Source organism: Thrips palmi, unplaced genomic scaffold, assembly GCF_012932325.1.
Source record: "Thrips palmi isolate BJ-2018 unplaced genomic scaffold, TpBJ-2018v1 HiC_scaffold_5, whole genome shotgun sequence".
NCBI classification, from domain to species: domain Eukaryota; kingdom Metazoa; phylum Arthropoda; class Insecta; order Thysanoptera; family Thripidae; genus Thrips; species Thrips palmi.
In genome coordinates, this window is record NW_023144632.1 from 15151069 (window position 1) to 15173497 (window position 22429).

The window sequence follows — 22429 nt, forward strand, 5'->3', positions numbered from 1 at the left end:
ACTCTGGAGCTTAAAACGCGTCTAGAGTTTAATCCACCGGCACCGGTCTCCCATAGTGCAAGGATCGATGCAACACGTCCCTCATAACTCGGTTCACTTGTCGACACGATTTTCAGTGCGCTCGGCGAGCTGGAAGGTGCGCCTTCTTCTCGTCCGATTCGAGTTCTCCTGCGTCAGGGATTTACGACGCTGCGAAACGCCTCATACTTTGAACGGCCCTCAAAGGGGCTCTACGGCGGGTTATGACGAATGGCAGAAAGAGAGAGTGTGTCAGAGAGGGAGAGAGAGTGCCTGCTCGCCGCACGCACGCCTTAGCCAGTCTCTTTGATGCTGGTGCCCGTGGCGACTTGGCGCCCTCCATGTCGCGACCCCTCCGCCCTGAACGTGCCCGCCGTGGCGGCCGAGGCGGCCGGTGGCGGCAGCGCCCTGACCCGCGGCATAAGTTACGGTCACTCATCCGCATATTTTGCCGCGCCGCCGTGTTGCCGCCGCCTTGCCGCCACCCCAAGCAAGCCGCTCCGAGTCCCGAACGCTGTCCACATTCAATTTCGGGTCGTTGCCGACGAAAATATGGCGCCATAACCCGGACGCCGGTTCGCCGGTACTGGAGGGCGTCGGGGCGGCGTGGCGTGGCGTGGCGTGGCGCGGCGTCGCGGCAGGCTCGCCAGTATATCACGCTTTGAGTGTTTTATCGCACTCTTAACGGCGGGGGCCGCGACTCCAGATCACCCGCAAGCAAACAGCATGTGAACGGCCTTATGGGAGTCACTCGGAGGGGCACGCCGGTCGCGGGGCCGGCGAAGCCAACGAAGAAGCAGCAGTGGATTGCCAGAAGACCGGGGCTGGGCGGCCAAAACTCCAAGCTCCAGAGTCGCACAGTAAAAGCGTGTCCCGGGAAAACCAGGGCCGAAAGGTTGGACGGTCCTGGGGGTCCTGCCGGCCTGCAGCTTTTCGCGGGCGACTGCGCGCGGCGCGCCTCACCGTCTGGGTCTCGGCCTGCCCCGGCAGCCCCGGCAGCCCCGGCCAACACGCGCCTTAGTTAGCATGCACGATGCATAGGCATGAGTGTCCGTGTCCGGCAGGCTGACTTGGAAAAGTGTTTTCATCCCTATGTCTCCCAGAGAGAGAGAGAGAGAGAGAGAGAGAGAGAGAGAGAGAGAGAGAGAGAGAGAGAGAGAGAGAGAGAGAGAGCGGTGTGTCCTGTGACAAGCGACACAGGCGGCCCGGCGACTACTCGTCGGTCCACACCGTCTGCACAGCCGCCGTTGAATACTGCATGCCGTCCTAACGATGCTGCCCGTGCTGGACCGCCGCGCCACGCCGCGGGGCCAGCCGCAGCGTGAATCAAAACTTTGCATACATATTTTTTAAATTGTAATAATAATGCGATTTGAAATTCAGATTTCGGCTGCGGGTTTGGGAATTAACGGGATTGGCCGGCCGCGCGGCGGGCCGTGAAATAGTGGCGGCCAAGTGGTGCTTCGCCGCGTGACGAGAGGGGGGGGGGAGAGAGGGAGAGGGAGAGAGGGGGAGAGAGAGAGAGGGGGGAGAGGGAGAGAGAGAGGGAGAGAGGAGTGCCTTTGCTACTCCCTTAACTTCTCTGTGGGCTTCCTCGGTAAAATGTCTGGCCAGGCGTGGCGTGCCCGCGCTTCCTTCGAGTGTAGGTACCAGACTGTGCGACACTGTATACAGTTGGGAGCGGCAAGCTGCGGAAGCAATATGCGAGCGGCTTTCGGACCACTCGCTGTCGTGTTGGCTTCATATGCCGTGCGTTTTCATTTCGCCTGCGGAGCCTCGCCGCCTCCTTCAAGGCCTCCTTGCAGTGCAGGGCACCGAGCACTGTGCCGCGCCACGCCGCGCCACGCCGCGCCACGCCACCACGGCATTTTCAGAGGGCTACTCCACTTCGCTGAGGACCACTTTTTGAGCGAGATTTGCTTGCGATTTGACAGCGAAGTCGCATCCTCACGCGACGGCAGATTATGAGAGACCGCTCGCTTGCCGCGTCACACGACCGTATTCGCACGCATTTAAACGGTATTCGCAGAGCGCTCGACAGCGGCGGTGGCGCCACGGTGCTGTGCACGCACGGTAAAGCGACGCGATTCCGATTTCTCATGCCCGTCCCGAAAGTCGCTTTCGTCGCTCCGTCTCCCTCCCACTCAGTCCCGTTGTGTGCGAGTGAGACAGGAAACGACTTTCGGAATGCAGCATCTGCCGCCGCCGCGGAGAGAGGCGGAGTCGCCGGGCCGCGCTGCGACAGGCTGCCGCTTCTTGAAAACAGCGCAAGTTTTGAGGCGCCATCAAAACTTGGCATCCAGGCTGGGCGCGCCTCACGTTTCATCCCGCACAGGTGGAGACTCATTTCGGCGGCGGCAGATAAGGACCTCGCCGCTTGAGCCTGGTGACCGCCTCCCCCCCCCCTCCCCCCCCGCCCCTTCGGGCCCCTCGCCACTGAGCGTGACGTTTATTAGTGCCGCCAGTCCGAGCCAGTCCCGCACAGTGATCTGTGGCGTGGAGGCTAGAGTCGTTTTCGTCGCTCTGTCTCCCTCGCACTCATGAGGCGTCCCGCATGGGTGCGAGAGAGACAGAGCGACGAAAACGACTCTCAGTCTGCAGGAGGCTGGAGGCACGGGCAGTCGTCAGCAGAAGCAGGGGGATCGCCGCTCCGTTGGGCTTCGCGGAGTCTCGCCCGGCCGCCTGCCCCCCTCGGAGGACGTCAAAGTTTAAGAGGCCTGTGGCGGCGTTTTGCGGCAAGCGGGACAATTATTATCACTAGAGTGAGACGTTTGTCCTTTGTCATCACCGCAGATCCTTCATTTAACCCCTTGCCTCTCTCTCTCTCTCTCTCTCTCTCTCTCTCTCTCTCTCTCTCTCTCTCTCTCTCTCTCTCTCTCTCTCTCTCTCTCTCTCTGTGTCTCCTCTTTCATTATTTTTGATGATAGAACTCGACAAACAGTGTTTATTAGAGTTGCGTCAGTTTGTCGAGGACAAACAAAAGTTATTTCAGCGTAGCAGCCTCTGCTTCGTACTTAGACCGAATTTTTGTTTTTTGCAGAAGTGCACTGGTAAAACAAAGGCATAAAAATTACGCCCTTTAGGGCATAAATACTCTTTTACGCCCTTGCAAGGGCATAAATCGTTCTATGCCCTTGGGAAGGGCGTAAATGGTATAGGAATTTCAAGCAAAATTTTAATGCCCTTCCCAAAGGCATTAACGATTTATGCCCTTTAAGGGCGTAAATCGTTTACGCCCTTTAAGGGCATAATTTTTATGCCTTTGTTTCACCAGTGTGGCCGGGTTGTGAAGGTTTCAGGGTTTTATTCGGCAGGCTTGTTTTATTTCTGTGGTACTTAATCCGTTGCTTTTTTTTTGTAACATCAGACTGGTTTCAAGAGTCGTTTTCTCGCTCCATCTTGCACCTACATGGGTTCTCCCCTGCGAGTGCGAAAGAGACAAAGCGACGAAAACGATTTTCGGAATCTGTCACTGCCGGCTAGTTCTCGCGGTGCGGCTTCCTGGCAGGGCAGTGGCGCGGCGCGCTGGCTGGCCGGACTCCAGGCGGGGTTGTTCGAATTGCCCTTTCCAATCAGCGCCTTGCTGTTCGGCGGCACTGCCTTGGCGACGCTGCCCGAAAACTTCTCAAGAGGCGAGGCGAAATCACGTGCAATCAACCCCGTGCGATTCGTTTGGACGCGCTGCCTGCAGTGCCTGCGAAGTATTCGGTGCCTACCCCGCGTCGCTGCGAGGAAGCGCGCTGCCAGCGCTGCTGGCTGCACCCTTTGAGCACGCCGCCTTCCGGCCGCGGCTTGGCGGGGTGGGGCGGGGCGGAGCGGAGCGGGCGGGAAGGAGGATCAGCCGACTTGCTAATTGTAGCCCTGCTCTGATTTACGGGCCCGAGTGCCGATATTAAATGGCGGAGCCTCGCGGAGCCCAGCCGAGCCGCTTAAGCCTTAACAGCTATAACTTCCTCTCTTGCTGCGGTTCGCGGAGGAACGGGCCCCCGTCCCGCCCCGCCCCGCTCCGCCCACGCAAAGCCGGTGCCCCTTCATTTCCAAACCCAGTTTTGTTATTCTGTCGTTTTGCTGTGAAGTTGGCTGCACTTTTGAATAATTGACGGAAGGCGAGTGGAGAAGCAGAGAATCTTCCTCCGGCCTGGCCGCCTCGCGTCTGGCAGGTCAGCGCCGAGTGCCGCGGAGTGCCTTGGAGTACCGTCTCCGCCGTCTCCGCCGTCTCCTTGGCCGCCACTGCCTCCGAGGCCCTTTCAACGCAGAGCCAGTAAACAAAGGAAAACCCTAACGACGTGACGAAATTCCATTTTCACTTCCTGCTGAAAAGAAAAAAACATTCGAAGGAACGATTCCTGTCGGTGGTGAACCTAAAATAGGCTAGAGTATCACTTAACAAAAGTTCGCCCCACGCATCAAATTTGCTGCGTGGCAACCGGCCTGGTTTCTGCGGCGAGAGAGAGAGAGAGAGAGAGAGAGAGAGAGAGAGAGAGAGAGAGAGAGAGAGAGAGAGAGAGAGAGAGAGAGAAATCAGTCTGCATGCCACGGCTTACCACCATCCCTCTTCCATTCACGGACTCTCTCTTTCACTCGGGGGGTCGGCCCCTGCATGCCGCCTCCGCCACCCCCACTGCCCCCGCCCCTCTCGCCCTCGGTACGAGGGTTGGTATCGCTGCGGGAGCGAGCGGCAGGTGACAGCCTTCCTTTTCACTCACAACCAGACACTGAGAAATCTGTATACTTTCACCCCAGCCCGGCGGAAGGGAGAGGAGTCGGCACCGCGCCGTGCAGTGTGGCAACCGAGGCGGGGCGGGGCAGCCGCGCGAGAAGCGCGAAGGCCGAAGCCTGGCTAGGATTGATGGCGAGGGGACCAGGCGGCGACCGTAACCGAATCGTCCCTCGACGGCCAATCACAGTGTCCATTAGGCGAGGCAAGACCCACGTCGACTCGGATCCCATTTGCTTTGCCAGGTGCGCGGCGTGGAGGCGGCGTTCAGGTGCCGCAGGAGGTGGCCGTGCACGTGACAGGTGGCGCCGGCCATCCATCAAAGGGGCGTGGCGGGGCGTGGCGGGGCGGGGCGTGGCGAGGCGGGGCGCGGCGGCCGGGTGGTTATTCAATTTGATCGCCAAGTCAGCCCACACAGTCCACTCAATAGCATCGCGGCCGTTCTCGCCACTCACTGGAGAGTGGAAGACCGGCGCCCCCCCCCCCCTAACCACCGTCACCCCCCTCACCCCCTCGCCCCTTCGCCCCTCGCCTCACTGCCGGCCAGCACGGCAGTGCGTGCACTCCGCGTGCACTGGATCGGTGGAGGCGGACTGGCGGACAAAACCCCGGACGGGTTTTGAGATCCGAAGTCGCTAAACAGGACTCGAACCGAGCGTGTGACCCCCACTAATGGATCCCTCGATCGGAGAGCAATCCATTAGTGCGGTCACACGTTTGGTTCGAGCCCCTACTAGCGACTCTGGAGCTCGAAACGGGTCTGCGATTTTGACCGCCTCCACCGGTCTTCTGGCCCACTGTGCGGCGCGGAGAAAGCGGCCCGCTCCAACCGCTCCTCGGACGGGTCGGCCCCGAAAGGTCCGACCTAAAACAAAGCCACCCTCCCGGGGGTCAAGAGGGGGTTGGCGACGACAACGGCGTGACTGACGACTTTGCGCTCCGAGCCACTTAACAGCTGTCCTGCCTGGCGTCGTCTGGCGTCGCCTGGCGTCGCTCCCTCCTATCGGCCCGCTCTTCACACCTTCATTTCCGCTCGGCTGCCCTTCCCCGCAGACTCCCGCCGCGGTGGCCGAGTCGGCGGGGCTTCCGGGCGGCGGGGCCGCGGGCGGGTGGTATCACACGAGCGCCATCTCGAAATAAATAATTGAATGAGGCTGACTGCCCCCCCAGGCTGCCGGGCTGCCTGGGGGCCTTCGCTTTCCCATTACCGACTCGATTGTGTCTTCGGCCGCACTGCCGCCACTCCGCGCACTCGGGTGGCTCGGCCCGGCGCAGCGAACGACCGCCACCGCCATCGCCCCGCGCCGGCCGGGCCATCCAGGCCATCAGGGCCAACCCGGCCATCCACACCGGGGCCCGGAGGCCCGACGCCCCGACGGCCCGGCATCTCGAACGTTGACTTAGTAACGTAATAGGGGCTCCATTGCCGATTGCCCCGGGCCGCGCCGCGCCGTCCCCGCGCCGTCCCCGCGGCCCGAGACGGAGGCGGAGGCGCGGGGCGACGCGGGGCGCTGCCTCAGCACTTGCCGCCGATTGGAGTGTTCCGTCGAGACGCGACAGTGCGACAGAAAGAGAGGGAGAGAGAGGCGCCATTCGGCAGCACGAAGCCTCGCGATGCACTGGCCTCAGGCTGAAACTTAGTACTCTGCCGGCAGGCTGATTCCCATTTTCGAAGAGTGGTTTCGTTTCTGGCTCTGTCGCACTCGCGGGGCGAGACGATCTTGCCTCGAGCCCCTCCGCGATCTCACCGTCGCGTCGTCGCCGAGCCTCCGTGGCCCCGTGAGTGCGGACACTGTGTTTGCCGTCCGTCTCCGTCGGAGACTCGTCTTTCCCTCTCTCCCTCTCTCTCTCTCCCTCTCTCTCCGCTCACTCTCTCCTTTCCCCTGCGCCTCGCCGCGTACTTATACATGCGGCCAAGGAGAGAGCCATTGTGCATTCCGAGTGAGGAAAAAGCGGGACGAGGTCAAAAACGAGGCCGCCGGACCAAGAGCCGAAGTAATGCAATTTGGGAGGGCTGGGTCAGGGTGTCCCGCTGTCTTCGGGCTGCCTTTTCGGGCTGCCTTCGGGCTGCCTTCGGGCTGCCTTCGGGCTGCCTTCGGGCTGCCTTCGGGCTGCCTTTTCGGGCTGCCTTCGGGCTGCCTTCGGGCTGCCTTCGGGCTGCCTTCGGGCTGCCTTCGGGCTGCCTTCGGGCTGCCTTCGGGCTGCCTTCGGGCTGCCTTCGGGCTGCCTTCGGGCTGCCTTCGGGCTGCCTTCGGGCTGCCTTCGGGCTGCCTTCGGCTGCCTTCGGGCTGCCTTGGGCTGCCGATGGGAAACCGGGACTAGGCAAAAACGGGCCCTCCCCGGGCCCTTGGGGCCCTGCCTTCGGGTGCCTTCGGGGCCGGGCTGGGTCCTTGTGCGCTGCCTTCGGGGCCTGTTGGCTGCTTCGGGCTGCCTTCGGGCTGCCTTCGGGCTGCCTTCGGGCTGCCTTCGGGCTGCCTTCGGGCTGCCTTCGGGCTGCCTTCGGGCTGCCTTCGGGCTGCCTTCGGGCTGCCTTCGGGCCACCAGACCAGTGCATTGTCATTCTGTCTCTCTCGCACTCCCACGGGACACGGGGAGCTGCCTGGTGGGTGATAACAGATAGAGCGACGAAAGCCCTGTTCGAGGAACGAGGAATCAGCCGGAGGCTCCAAGGGTTTCGGTAGAACTGGGGTATTCAGTCCGAAATACCTTTGCGAGTGGCGCCCCGCCCGCCCCGCCCCACTCCAGCGGATGCTCCGAAGCCCTCCGGGCCGCTGCCGTTGTTCCCGGGACCGGGGCACTCTGGGGCGGTCTGGCCTGCCTGGCCCCAGCCCTGCCCCGCAGCCCCAGCAGGCCGACGCGCGCGGACTAGCGGCAGCGGGCTGGGATGGGATGTTCCCCCGCGTGTCGGTGTGTTGGAGGCAGTTCGAGGCGCGCGGCGCGTAGCGCGTGGCCTGGCTGGTGGGGCGGGGCGGGCTACCGGCTCCAACAACGGCACACTGTACACGCCACTCCGGCAGCGCTGGCTGTGCTGGCTGTGCCGGCAGCAGCGCTATTGTGGCAATCGTCCCACATGCAACATTCAGGCCTCCAGGCAAGCCTCCAGCATGCTTCCAGGCCAGGCAGCGCACGGCAGCGCGGTGCTCCGCCCAAATAACTGCAAATAAAGCATTACAAAAACATAACCCTGCTCCTTGCGAGGCCGCGTCTCGCCGCGTCTTGCCGCGGCCCCGCGGCTCACCTGGGGAACCTGGGCCGGGCGGACGGACGGACAGGCAGACAGACGGACGGCGCGCAGCATCGCGTGCGGCCGTAGTGTCTGGCACTAGCCAGCGGCCTGGCTGCCCGGCCTGGCTGCCCGGCCTGGCATAAATCAGTCGGCGCTGTCCGCGACTCCCCCGGCCAGCGCGGCCAGCCCGCCCGCCGCCCCCTTTGTCCGCCGCTCCGCCCCTCGCCTTCCCCGGTTCGAAAGTCCCGCCGTGGCGTGCCGGTGGCGTGCCGGTGGCGTGCCGGTGGCGTGCCCCTGCTGACTGGTTCCGAGAGTCGTTTTCATCACTCGGTCTCTCTCGCGCTCACCGGGCGTACCGTGACGGTGCGAGAGAGACAGAGCGACGATAACGACTCCGTGCCGCGCCGTAAACAAAGACGCGACCGGCGCACTCGGCGCCCTGTCTCCCTCCCACTCGCGGGGCCCACTCGCGGGGCCGGTGGGAGAGAGACAGGGCGCCGGGAGGTAGATCATGCCGGGGCGTGGCGTGGCGCTACGATGGATGAACCCGATGAACCGAACAGCGAGATCAACTTCGTCATGTCGTTGGAGAAGAAGCGGCGAGAGGAGACAACGTGACGGACGAGGAGGGCGTTATTTCGTCGGGCTGCGCGCCCCGCCCCGCCCCGCGCCGCCCCACCCCGCGCCGCCCCGCCTCGGGCGAAAGGCAATGATGATGCGAAACTACAAGCGGATTCGCGGGCGCCTCCCGCTCCTCCTCTCTTTTGTGTCGACTGTCTCCGCGGCGCCCGGGGCGTTTGTCTTTTTCGCAGCCCCCCCCCCCCCCCACCTTTTCGCTGCTGACAGTGTAGGTGGGCGTCAAGGCCCCATTAACAGACTCGCTAGACGACATAATTTTGCCAACGGGGCGCTGGCCGCCTGCCCTTGGTTTGTGCGGCATTTACCTTTTTCCTGGCGTGTTTTTTTTCCGTGCCGTAGCCCCCTGTAGCGACCCGGCCGTGCCTGTGGACGGAACGGGCTTCTAGGTAAAAGACTTTCGATTTCTGCTTCATTTGGAGCGCTGACATTTTTCTCTAAGCGTTAGTGTGTGTGTGTTTTTTTTTAAATTATCATTGTTTTGATTTGTTTGAGGTGTCGCCCTATTAGTGCATCCCTGAGAAAACTGCTAGTGCCCTTCGTGGTTCTCACACTCTCATCCCTCACATATAACTCAGGGTCAGCTCTGGAGCACGACGACAACAGTGTCACGTGTGTCTGAGGAAGCCAGCGATGACTGAATCCGGGGTCAAACAAACAACTGTGCCAGGCCTTGAGGGGGAGTGCGGAGCCCTCTCCCCCGGATTCTGCCAAGCACTGCGGCCGCACTGTTAAGTGCGGAGTGACAGCGCGACGCGCGGGCAGCCACACGAACCAGGCCTTCAGCCGAATTTAACACCGTTTGTCCTGAGGCCCTGCCAGCCATGCTGAAGCACCGCGCTGTCGCCGCCAAAACAGTCCTCGGCACAAAAGTTACACCTGTCAGCGCGGAGCTCTCCAGCACTTTGTTCGCACCGCCTTGTTTGAGGGACCATTAATAATGGAGGGGTGCGGCTGGAGGGTCGCGCCAGACAACAATTAAATCGCTGTATTGAAGAGCTGCCCTGGCCCTCCAAGGTGCCAAGGTGTAGTGGCGCGACAATGCCTTGCCTGGCCGAGCCTGGCCCGCCCCGGGGCTTTGTGGGCTTTGGGCAGCTTTGGGGCGGCAGCGACCGACCGACCACCGACCGACCGCGGCCTCGGACGCACACAATCGACGCATTGTGCGAAAGCACGCCGAGTTGCAACGCCCGTGCACGCCGGACAATTAGAATTGTCATTTTATTAATTCTGATTTGGTTTCGGTTCTGTGCGTCATTGGAAAGGGGGGGGGGGAGTTTTTGTTGTTGGTCTGCGCTACGTTCGCCGGACTCCCATGCCGAGTTTAGGACAGAGCGCACAACTCTGCAAAGGAAACTTTGTATATTTGGACTTTTAGTTAATTTTTGGTGCAAGATTTGTACGAATCGTCGCAGCAGAGTAGTTGCCTCACACCTTCTGCCTTGGAGTGACGGAGTGTCTCGTGCTGTGAGTCGCCCTCCACTTGAGGAAGGTCCAATGGAGGAAAGCGGGCAAGAAATGGGACGACGGTGAAACTGTTTTATAAACGTACTCTATTATTTAACCAACAATCACACTATTGAATTCTTCTTCACTTTGTTGTTTACCACCGTAAAAAAAATGTTCTACAGCAAAGCACAGAAAAACAAGTAAATCGAAAGCCTATCACAAACATGTCAGGGTTTAGGTTCTCTCAGCTTCCCGAGCGCCTACGAAGCAACGTAATCGCTAATCCCCAAAGTACCACGCTAAGACACACAAACTAGGGTTCTATTGGAATACTTAAGTTCAAGACAATAGCCAGCTTCTCGAAGCACGAGCCTCAAAGAAAACGTGCCGGGACAAAACTTAGCCCTCCACAAGTTTTTTTATAAGTTTTGGAGGACGGAAGACCTGAAATTTTTGACAGAACAGTTCGTAGCAACGAGCACAATTCATGCAACGCAAGAGAGGAATGGGAAAAACAGCGCAGATGCGATATGTGGGCTAGAGATTGGATACTCTCGGGAAGACGGTGGTCAGAGAGGACAGCAGTGGCCCTTGAGTCCTCGCGGAACTTGCCGCGGCATCCCGCATCCGAGAGGAGCAGAGAGTCCCCTAGTCGGCTAACCCGAAGGCTTCAGACAGGGGGTGGCCGTGGGAACGACCGGCAAAAAGTACGAAAAGAAGATCAGTCAGAAGAGGGCGGTGGAGTCAGGGCATGTCACCGCTGTTGCGGCCCTGCGATCGGTTGTCTTCGCTCCACGGATTGGCTGCCAAGGAAGACAACGAGTTAGGAAGGGCGAGTCAAGGGGACTGGAATCAAGCACTTGCGATGACCTTACCTCTGTAGTAGTGGTCTTTGTACATCTTAGGGCAATTTTTCCCCTGGAAAAAAGAAAATTTCGCTGAAACCCACTTTTGGAAAGAAAAACCGTGGTGTGCTAGAATGCGGCCTGGCCTACCTGCTCGCGGAAGAAGTCGATGTTGGTCCGCACGGTGCGGTGGTGCAGCGGCTGCAGCGGCCGGGCGTTGTTGCCGAGGGGGGCCTTGGGGGTCTCGGGGGAGCCCTGCATCAGCTTGCGCAGCGCATACAGCTGGGGAAGAAGCCAATCAGAACCGTAATTTTGTTTTGTTCCACAATTTTTTCCGCGTTATTGCCGCACCCCTCACCTCCTGCCTCGTGATGTAGATGGGCTTGTTGAGGATGATCCACACGGTGGTCTCCCAGCAGCCCGGGTGCGTGGTGCTGCCCTCGTAGGTCATGTAGTGGTTGGTGTCGGGCAGCAGCGCGCGCACCGACAGGTGGCGGAACGGCGCGGACTGGCCGCGGTAGGCCACCTGGCCGAACGAGCTGGTCAGCACGTGGAGCTCCGGGTTGGGCTTGTCCCTGATCTGCAGCAGAACACACTCAACTTGTTGCCGAAAGAAATGTTCCTTCGGAAATTCCGGAACTTTTTCTTTTCTGTGTTGCCCAAAAATCGAGTGCAAATTTGACCTGTCTGCCTGCAACACGAGGTCACTGACAATGCAGTGATGGAATGGACGCCCAAAGACCTCCGGAATGTCCCGTTAAGCGACGCTGCAACGGCACGAAGGCTGCCACACCCTCCTCAAAGACAACTCGCATGCGCTTCGCGAGTCCAGGAATGTTACGTTCGTTGGGCATTCGTTGGAAATTGAATCGCATTCGTTTTGGCCGTTTTGGCCCGGCCTTCAGACGCGAGACAGCAGGCAAGGAGAGAAAACGAGAAAAGGACTCTACAGGAAAAAGAAAGAAAATATAATAAACTCAAGAAAAGTGTTATAATTAGCCGGAGAGAAATTAAGAGACCTCATTTGCGAACAAAGAGAGTAAACAAATTTGAAGACATCACTGGGGCGGGGCCGCGGGGGCGGGGGGCCGACGGGCCTGTGCAGTAAATGGGGCACCTCCCGGCGAATAAATAATAACCGAAGTAAACGTTTTTCATTCGCAAAAACAAACAAAATGGATGCAAAGCGCTGCGGAATAAATCACGCAGCCGACCCGACCTCTGGTGCGGAGTAATTAGGGGGAAATCAAACGGAAGTGTTTTCCACACCGCCTCTCTCTCTCTCTCTCTCTCTCTCTCTCTCTCTCTCTCTCTTCTCTCTCTCTCTCTCTCTTCTCCTCTCCCTCTCCACACGTAGTGCTGTCTCTCTCGGGCACACACAGTGCTCCCACGCCGGCTCGCGCGCGAATCCTACGAAGCGCGCTTGTAACGTGCGCAAATTTCATTCATGGCAGAACGCTAATTAAATCGCGCTGGAGAGAGAAAGAGAGGAAGAGAGTGAAGAGAGAGAGAGAGAGAGAGAGAGAGAGAGAGAGAGAGAGAGAGAGAGAGAGAGAGAGAGAGAGAGAGAGAGAGAGAGAGAGAGAGAGAGAGAGAGAGACAAACTGGGGGGGGAAGGGGGAGGCGGAGGAGGTCGCGTCAAGACGGCCTCAGCCCCTGTAGTCAGCAGGGTAGGCAACCCGAAGCACTCGCGTGCCCACGCCTGGCGTAGCCGGAGAGTGCCGGGCGCTCGGCTGGCGCTGGGCTGGCGCTGGGCCGGCCCGGCTGGCCGATGGCTCAGGGGAGCGCGCAGCGGCGCAGCTTGACTTGCGATCTTTTATACTGTCACGGAGGGCACGGAGGGCTCGGCTGGCGTGAGTACACACGGGCAGTAAAGCTGCCGGCGGCACGCGCGCTCGCACGCGGGGGGCACGCCGCGCAGACACGCAAGCTGCGGCGATTCGAGCCGCTGCCAAGTCTGACCGGACAAATAGGGGATGGTACGGCAGGGAAAAGAAAAAAAACGCTCCGAAGAGCAAACCCACCGCAAGTGAGAGACTTTAGGAAACAAATACTGGTCGTTCCCTCTGGTTCGGAATCACTTTTACGAAGCGTGTGCATGGCTGCCTGGGCCTCCCCTGCCAATGATTCTGCCTCAGCAGATTTCTGCTCTCTCTCTCTCCCCCCCCCCCCTCTAAATCGGTGCCACCTCAGTCCTCTCCAGCCAGTCTCCGGCCGTGGCTGGAGCGACGCTATGAATATTCAGGAGGATACAAATATTTAGCGCATTACCCCGATGACTTGATCTGTGGCGGGGAGGGGAGCGGCGAGGCCAGGCCGGGCCAGGCCGTCTGCGCCGAGCCGCTTGTTTATTGTCAAGTTATTGTCGGAGTTGCCTTAATTGACGTCCCCGCATTCCACCGCGTCCCGCCGCCAGCAGCTCACCCCCACCCCTTTCCCCGCCACGCACATAAGTGCCGACACGACGAAAAATAATGTGAAAAAGTTTTTTTTTAAACGACACTTTTTTGGCCAGCGCACGAAAAAAACAACAAATTAATTGTCAGAGGACCCAAAGAACATTTTAGTTGACATCCAAAAATTATTTCTCGTAAGAAAAACGCTTAAGTTTCCACAACTAAACGATTGGTTAAACCAACTAGCTTTTAGTAGTATCAACAAATCTGTTCCTTAGGTTGGGGCCGCTAGGAGCTGATTAGGTTAGGTTCTTTCTGTCCATGACCGCGCTTTCGCTTGGAGCCAGCTCGTCGGACCACTGACCTGCAGCATGAGGGAGATGGCCACGATGCCCTGCGACTTGTGCTGCGCCTCCGACATGTTGTGGTACAGCTCGGCGTTAAAGCCGTACAGCTGGATCTGCAACAGACAGCGGTAGACTCTTGTTAGCTTTGGCAAAATGTCAGAAACCTATCTGAAAACTTCTCTAAACGTTCACGCACTTCTGAAAGCTCTGAAAACTTATTCTGACATTCTAAGGAACTCAGGCCATCAATATCAGAATAAATGTTCGGAATCCCAGCGTCCAGAGGTGTGCGAATTTTGATCAGGATTTCCAGGCATGTTTCTGACTTCCTGACAAGAACTCGACTGATTCACGAGTTGTGCCGCGGTGTGGCTCGGCCTGTGTGTCGACCTGGAGGTGTGACGCTCTCGGAACTGGGTCAGGCCACAACCAGATCCCCTCATCAAGCATTAAGCGTATTCGACAGCAGCGCAGTAGGTGGACACCGAGGAAAGTGGCATTGCTAGCATACACTGGGTTGTCCAGTGAGAATGAAAGAGTCATGGTCAGGACTGAAATCGATAACTAACGAAGCTGAGTTGCTGCAGCGGCCCGCTCGAGAACGACTCAGCTGCTGCTATCAAAGTCTTTCTCGGACGGGCCGCTGCAACTGGATCTTCCTTTCTATGTCACGTAAATTTGGGCGATAGGTGGCCGATGCACCTGTCATCGCTCAAATTTGGGCGAGGAAACCTTTCTCACCCGACTTGAGGAGAAAAAATCTCATTCAACGAACGTTAATGAAAGCAGATGATACTCGTTTGGTTTTCTTCTACGGGGTAGTATGGGCTCATTCCAAAGATATTATTTAAAAACTGAGCCCTTTGTGCCTTGGCCTGCACCGCCGCGGCGTGTCCGTTGGATTGCGAGCACCCGGTGCCCCTGGGCTGTAGCAGGGAGGGATTGTCAATGTTGCTCGCAGGCCGTCGCGCGCGAGGGGGGTGCCATTGTCGCGAATTCCGCGCAGGCTGCGCCGCAGCCAGCCACAGACAGCCGCACCATCCCGCCCCGGCAGCCAGCCCCTATTATATTGTTAGGATATGTACTTGGTTTTTGGACTCTCGAGTAAAAGCTAGCTGACACCTTTATGTATCTTGTAGTTGTAGTTTCAGGTATGTTTTTAAGTAAAGGTATCATCTGCTAAAAATAAATGATTCACACGACGCAAAATTTGGTATTGATCAAGGGTTTTAGTTCTCAGTGCCCGGTGCGCATGCCAGGTGGCCCGTGGCCCTCAAACACCGACGACTGTTACCTCTGCGGGGAACTGGTAGCCGTTGACGCGGTGCTCGGAGCCTTGGCCGTCGGTGTTGCCGTAGTGGATGTAGCCCTCCTGCAGCTGGTAGCGGTAGTCCAGCGGCCCGCCCGAGATGTTGACGTGGTGCTTGGAGTCCTGGTTGACGCGCAGCACTAGCGACTGGCCCGTGTTGTGCAGCGAGCCGCTTATCTGGAAGGTGGGTTCAGTTGTGTTTCTCTCCTCGGACGACAGAGGCTCCTTCGACAAGCTTTCCACCCACCATGTGCTTGTCGACGTGCAGCGGCCGCAGCCGCGGGTCGAACAGCAGCTTCTCGGCCTCGATGTTGACGGGCGACTGGCGGCGGCCCTTGCTGCAGAGGCCCCACTGGGGGTTGATGAGCCCCCAGAAGCTGGGCCCTGCAACGAGCGGAGCGTGAATGGCAAATCAGTGGCGATCATCTGGGCTCTGCAGTCGACAGTAGCTCCCAATCAAATGTGGCAAGGCGTTCTTTTTGAAGAAGCCTCCCAGGCTGCCACCCTCTCCCTGAAGTGCAGGGGCCTCTACGCCGCGCCACGCACAGTGAGCGAGAGGACCGGCAGAGGCGGCAAAAATTCTAGACGCGGTTTGCGATCCAGTTGCCAAGCAGGACTCGGACCAAACGTGTGACCCCACCAATGGACTGCTCGTTTAGAGAGCAATCCACCGGTGGGGAAACACGTTTGGTTTAAGTCCGATTTGGCGACTCTCGAGCTCAAAACGCGTCTAGAATTCTTGCCGCCTCCACCGGTCTTCTGGCCCACTGTGCCACGCGGCGCCGCGCTCGTGCACCCCGTCACGGCGAGTCAGCCAGGCAGTGAGTCAGGACTCGCGCCGTCGACTCCTGCGGGAATCGAGTCCCCTGCAAGGGCCGGGAAGGGCGGAGGGTCCCGCTGGAAGGGTTGTTTACCTCCGGCCCTCTCCAATCAGACATGCTTTCAATAAAACGAAACACACCCACGGATCTTTGACTTCACCGGCCCAGCCTAATGCCTTCTTCTTTGCAGTCTCTCGAGCTTTTTCTCTTTTTTTTCTCTACTCCAGCGCGGCACCCAACAGATAGTGGGTTTTTAATAAGTACACCACGTCAAACTATTTTGATTTTGGATTCGAAGCAACCAACGCTCACCAGAGCGAAAACATTCGTTGTCAACAAATGACACATTCTGATTTACTTCCTCCATGCTTACTCTCAACGTTCTGCTCTTCCAAGTAAATGAACCAGAATATCCCTCCAAAAAGGTGTACATCATCACGCAACAACCCAGGTAAAAATGAGTTTTATAAAGTCAGACGGGAGTTTTTATACACATTTATAAAACCATATCAAAAGGCTTATAAAAACTTATAAGTATATATATACGTTCATACATATGATTTTATGAACTTTTATAAGGAAATATAATGTTTTATAGGGATGGCCTTATATAGTTATATAAAACTGTTTATATGTGTCCATATATATCTCTATAAGGAGAAGCTCTTTAGCTATGATTATATGGGAATCCATTATGTTTTATACGGCCATATACATCCTTCTGCATAAAACTTTATATAACTGCACACATATCCCTTTATAAAACTTCCGTGTGATTGTATAAATCTTTATTCATATGACATTATTAAAATTTATAAAATTGGATAAAAAATCCTTATAAAATCATAAAAAACCTTATAATGGCCTTTATAAAGCCCATTTTTACCTGGGAAGGATGTTGTCAAGGTGGGAAGATCCCTCTGTTGCGCGTTGATTTCCTTCTATGTTGCCAACTTTCCGCAGGAAATTCAGGCATTCCGGAACCACGAGACTCATGCCGGAACGCGAACACGCGAAAGGGGAAAGAGCCGTCGCCGCTCCGCGAAGGACGAGCGAGGGGCGGGCAGGGACAAAGGACACTGCCCAGGCGCTCGCCCAGGCGCTGCCCCCACTCATGCCTTATTCCCTTCTTCCTCGAGACGCAAGCGCAAGCGTCTGTGCGGACTTGAAGGAAATCAGAAACATCAAGGTGAATCCAGGAGAGGACCTAGGGATTGCCAGGGAAGGCCGGAGACGGCCAGGCACACAGAGCGAGGCACGCGGTGCGCCGGCCGCGACAGCCATGGCCACGCGCCGCCACTCAAGCGGGAATGTAACCATGTGTAGCCTTACCTGAGATGCCATCGTAGGTCCACCACTCCTCCCAGCTCGTGAGGCTCTCTGCAACAGAAATCAGACGTGTTGAGTCCAGCGGTAGAGCAGCCAAGGTTTGTTAGTGTACCCTTGGTTCAGCAGCGTGCCCATGGTTCGTCACCTGCCAATGGTTCGTCAGCGTGTCCATGGTTCGTCACCTGCCAATGGTTCGTCAGCGTGTCCATGGTTCGTCACCTGCCAATGGTTCGTCAGCGTGTCCATGGTTCGTCACCTGCCCATGGTTCGTCAGCCTGCCCATGGTTCGTCAGCCAGCCCATAGTTCGCCGGCATGCCCATGGTTCGTCGGCGTGCCCATGGTTCGCCAGTGCAGCACGGCAGCACCATGGCGTGGCGCATATTTCCCCGCCCACTTCTAATTGGCGCGAAACTTTGGCGGCCACGTCGGCGCGACGTCAGGTCGACGCGGGGGCTTTCATCAACACCAATTGGAGTGCAAATGCCCGGCCGAGACCCGCAAAGAGATAAGACGAAACGACTCTGCGGGGCGCGGCCGCGGGGCTGCCCCTGCCCCTGCGCGACGGCCGCCGCGCCCCGCCCACGGCCCCACGGACGCGTGTCTTGGCGACATCAGAGGCAGGACGAGGAGGGCGCAGAAAACGAGGAAGGAAGGCAGTGGAGGCGAGGGGGAGGTTTAAGCAAAGCGAAGCAAAGCAAGGAAGGGCGCCTGTCATTACAACTTCATCATTCACACGGGGCGCGGGGTCAAGGAGGTGCCCAAAGTGACAGTGGGGTGCGTGGCGTGCCGACCCCGCCGACCCCGCCGCCACCACGGCCACCACCGCGACCTCCGCCTCCAGGCACGCCCAAATGGCGTAATGACGTTATGGATGGCTTCGGGCACGGCTTGGCCTCGGCCGGCCCGGGTGCACGCGGCCATGCGTCCGACCTCGTGGACGCCGCGCAGTGGGCCAGAAGGCCGACGTCGGCGGCCAAAACTCCAGACGCGTTTCGAGCTTTAGAGTCGCTAAATGAAACTCGAATCGAACGTGCTCTTTCGAGTCTCATTCAGCGATTTTAGAGCTCAAAACGCGTCGAGAGTTTTGACCCCGACGCTGGTCTTTTGGCCTTACGCAGCTTGGAAAGTAGCAAGACAAGCCAGCACAAAAATTACGCGGCCATTTTTTTTTTAATTTTTTTTTTTTGCTTTCTTTCCACAAGGAAATATGAAAACAACTTTAAGACTCAAACGTAATGAAAAGGTTACAAACAAAGTGCAACGAGAGTTACTCTCCGTCGGCCGGCAATGCTTTTAGTTCACGATACTTATTTTGCTTCACGTTGTTACTTTTAAAACCCCATTCTCATTCGGGGGACTGGATAGAGTTCCCTCACCACCGACGCGCGGCTGTCCCCCAGCGTGGCTACAACGAACCCGCTTCCCCCGACGCACCGCGCGCGCCACTCATGCAAAGAGGCGAACGAGGCCGTTGCTCCAGGCGACGTGTGGGAAAGTGACACGAGGAGGCGGCCCGGCGGGCCGTGCCGTGCCGTGCCGCGCCGTGCCGCGTGGGGCTCCAGGGTGTCGGGGGGATCAGGCCCAGCCCCGGCCTGGGGGTAATTAATCCGCAAGACGTTGATGAACCCCGAGTTATTATTCCGCCGCACTAATGCCCCCCCCCAAGCCACACGAGCTGCATCCCCCTCCCCCCCCCCCAGACAAGGCTGGCCGTTTTCCAAAAATCCCTCAAATTCCTTTTGGAGTGAAAAAGTTTGTCTGCGAAAGCAATTGTGAGACTAGGCGGGACTAGGCGTGCCGGCAGCTAGGGTGTCCGCATGGCGGTCCGGCGGCGGGGAGTGGATTCCCCGAGGCCAGTGCTTCGGCCCTCGGCGTGCCTTCGGCGTGCCCTCGGCCACTGACGAGGGGAGCCGCACGCCGTCTGTGAAGCTGTGAGTCTCTGAGGCGACTTTTGTTGTTTTCGCAAGAAATTAGCAAGTCGCAAACAATCTGCGGGCCGGCTGGGCAGGGCGGGGTGGGGCGGGATGGCTGCGAGGGGTAAGCGGGGCGGGGCTCTCGCGGTGGAGAGACAAACGGCCTGGACAATGCGCTTAGCGACTCCCTCGTCGCCTAGCTCGCGGTGCCCGCGGCGCCGCGGACTAGTTTCTCCGCAAGACTTTGAATATCTGCTTACAGCCCCCTCCCCCTCGCCAAAGCCGCGCTGCTGCCCGCATGTTAGTGCGGGAGGGGGGAGCAGGTGGCCCGAGAAGTTATTTACTCGCGGGGTCACTCCGGACTGTGGCGCAGGCTCCGCAGGCTCCGCAGGCCGCCGCCAGGCACGTGAGGAGACTGCCAAGGGGCGTGGAGGGCGAGCCGGCACTGCCCTGCCGCGGACCTCGCCCCAGCCCAGTCGTACTTTTAATGCGAATTCACGAGCCTCGGTACTGCCTACCTGGGATGAAGGCCAGCAGCGCGACGACGGCGACGAGCGGCAGCCTCATCCTGGCGGCGACGAGCGGCGGACCTGCAGAGCAAAACAGGGGCTTAGACGCAAACACTGGTGTGGTGAAGGGGCAAGTCTTTTCCTCGTGCATCGGATTGGGATCCATCCACAGCTTGCGGCTGTATACCCATGTCCTTTATCATCGAATACAGTTTGTCTGAAAACTTTCCGGTAACGCGACTCAGCATCTGTTTCTCGACGGGCATTTACAGCGAAATCTACATGTTTCGTGAAAAAATTCCTCGCCATGTTGGTGCAGCGTATCGGTGCATGTTTGTAGTTTGGTTTGGAAAATTCGGAAAATGTACGGAAGGGTCCGGAAAAATAAGAACGCACCTCGGCACTGGTCCTTTGGTAGTCCCCGTGAGGATTGCGTGTAAACGAGTAAACTGCTCGGAAAACACGTTTTGAAACCTCCGGGGCGGGCAAGGCGCGGACGGTCCAGGTAAATCATAAAGCCAGACATGTTCCGATCCTTTCTTCTCCTCTCTGTTCCCCGTCTCCCGCGCGATTTGGGATTATCATGCTCGGACTTTTCCCTTGCGCTTCGCTGCCGCGCTGCCACTCCCCGACAAAGGCCCTCCTCCTCCCTCCCCCCTCTCTTCTCTCTCCCCCTCTATCCCTCGAGCACGTCGGCGACGATCCCGCGTCCCGCCATAAAAAGAGCCGTGATTTTACGGCAGAGTGATATTTCTGAACAAGTGCCCCGCTGTGCGTCGCTGTGCAGTTTCGTGTATTGGCTGTATGGCGCCGCTGCGCCGCCCGGCCGCCCCGCCGCGGCGCGCCGCCGTAAAGGCGCCTTGTTTTCGCGATTGATTGCGTGCCGAGGAAGGACTTTCAGTCGGTCGCAGGGGCGGCGGGTCGCCACTTTGCTCATTGCACACATCATTCGTGTATTTTAGCAACTCGATACGGAACCTCAAAAGACCGCCGATAAGTTTTGATATTTCTCCTCCTCTCCTGGACTACATTTTAAATGCTACACGCCCAAAATTTTAACGAGCATAAAGAAAGTTTAGGTACCCACTTCTGTTAAAAAAACACCCTTTGGTGACTCAATTCTAAAACATGTTTCAGATGTGCCTCTAGTTAATTTCCTCCCCGTTCGTTAGGGAACGCAATCTGAATGCAATGCCACCTGCTTGCCTTGAGGGAGATGGTGTACGTTCCCGTCCGGGCTTTCCGCTGTCGAAGTCCGTCAGTACCCACACGCGTTGTGAACAGAACCCACAAAACTAGTAACAACTATGTTGGAAAATTTCGTGCCAGTGCCAAGGGTTTCAGTACTTTCAGTATCTTAAAACAAGACTGGATGCTCTGGCGTTGCTGATCATGCCAAACCCACAAGCAGCACCGACAATAATAGTTTTTAATCAAATTACTGTCACCCAGCGGCCGACGCGTGAAAACAATAAAGCTACTATGGCAATTTTCAGAGAAATTACACAGAAAATAGCACACTCAACTTTGTTTCTTTAACCAAACGTTGACGTCAACGTGGAAGCACACAGGTCTTCCTTTTTTTAATTAACTGTAAACTGCAACTACCCTGCCCCCCTATTTTCCACGCCCTTTTTCCCTCCCGTTAATTGTTTACTAAGCAATGACCAAAAATTAATTATTTAAAAAAAAAATTAATAAAAATTTAATTTAAAAAAAAATCTAGTTGAAAATTTCAAAATTCAAATCCTTAACGACACGCTGCTTGTGGATTTTGCTTATAAATGGCAGTGCGCCGCCACCAAGGACTACGTCCTGCGGAGCGTTGTGCCTAGAATGCACGCAAACATGGTGCATCGGTCCGGGCAGCCGAGAGCGGTGGCGGTCCCGCGAGCGGCGGTCCCGCTGACAGGATTCGTTTGGCGCCATTTTCATTGTTGACGGAGGAATGCTGGCCGAGGGACCGCTGGAGGCTGCCCGGACCGATGCACCATCACGGCAAAAGTACCGCCTGGGATTCCCAGGCGCATCATGGGGAAAAGGGCCTATTTTCCAGGCACCGCCTGGGAATCCCAGGCGGTACTTTTGCCGTGCATGTTTGCACTGCTCGCCGCCTCCTGCGAGGGCAGATGACGGCCGATACACGCACGCATCTTCTGGCCCAAAAGTGAATTCGGTGAAGAGGAGGTCGGGAACTCGGGGCCGACACGCGACATTCACGTCGGTGGACACTCTGGCGACACCCACCGCTGCGGCGCGCTGTCTCCGCGCTGTTTCTGCGCTGGCTCCTACAGCATGCCGGTGCGCGTGCTGCGCTGCGCGGCGCAGCGCGTCCGCTGCCGGCGAGCTCTCTCTCGTACTGGGCGGCGGCGCGCGGCGGGGCGACGGGGTGGTGCTCGCAGTGGCTCGCGGGCCGCCGGTTCCGCGGAGACTGGCGCCGCGACGCGACGCCGGCAGCAGCCAGGCCCCGTGGCGCCGCCCCCGCCCCCCACCACGCCAAACCAGGGGCACGCCGGGCCCCGCCGGAGGCAGCCACTGGCCCCCCCGAGCAAGCGGGGGAGTGGCCTGCGCTCCCTGCACCCTATCGCCGTTCGGGACCGGCGCCGCCACGGCCAGCCTGGGCCAGCGTGGGCCGTCGCGGGTACCCTGCGTGCTGTCGCACTGCCGTCACAGTGCCGTTGCAGAGCTGGCCGTCGCCTCGCGGACCTCAAGGCCCCGAGGGTAGCTGCTCCTTTTCGGGTTCAGTGCTACCGGCACCCTGCCGGGCACCTCGCTCCGCACTCTGCGGCCCTCTCCGCGAGTGCGAGGGGCGCGGGGCCACGGAAGCACTGTCGGGAACGCTGAGCCACTCCAGCGCCTAATGACGGCCTCGAAGCCGATCGCCACCTGCCATCCATCATGCAGTGCGGTGGC

The 22429-nt window shown here is 58.3% G+C and overlaps 1 protein-coding gene across 2 annotated transcripts; it reads right to left on the minus strand.

Moving 5' to 3' along the window:
* Positions 1-10129: 10129 nt before the first annotated feature.
* LOC117651347 (carbonic anhydrase-related protein 10-like) lies at positions 10130-21809 on the minus strand. Of its 2 annotated transcripts, none has more exons than XM_034395308.1 (10): positions 21764-21809; positions 19526-19597; positions 17097-17144; positions 15191-15327; positions 14929-15120; positions 13652-13747; positions 11250-11471; positions 11042-11173; positions 10922-10964; positions 10130-10849 (listed from the first exon to the last, which is right to left on the minus strand). In XM_034395308.1, the coding sequence occupies exons 2-10, from the start codon at positions 19572-19574 to the stop codon at positions 10791-10793; spliced, it is 978 nt and encodes a 325-aa protein (XP_034251199.1). In that variant the 5' UTR covers positions 19575-19597; positions 21764-21809; the 3' UTR covers positions 10130-10790. The 2 variants fall into 2 exon arrangements, with proteins under 2 accessions (XP_034251199.1, XP_034251198.1); XM_034395307.1 differs by lacking the exon at positions 21764-21809 and adding an exon at positions 21666-21754.
* Positions 21810-22429: the final 620 nt, after the last annotated feature.

Bases quoted from the DNA above. Each gene is read 5' to 3' on its own strand.
- LOC117651347 (XM_034395307.1), bottom strand. From the start codon at position 21,732: ATGTCGCGTGTCGGCCCCGAGTTCCCGACCTCCTCTTCACCGAATTCA. The intron at 17,145-19,525 runs GTAGGCAGTACC...TTTCTGTTGCAG, and splicing joins GCTGCTGGCCTTCATCCCAG to AGAGCCTCACGAGCTGGGAG. The intron at 11,174-11,249 runs GTGAGGGGTGCG...CTTCTTCCCCAG, and splicing joins TCTACATCACGAGGCAGGAG to CTGTATGCGCTGCGCAAGCT.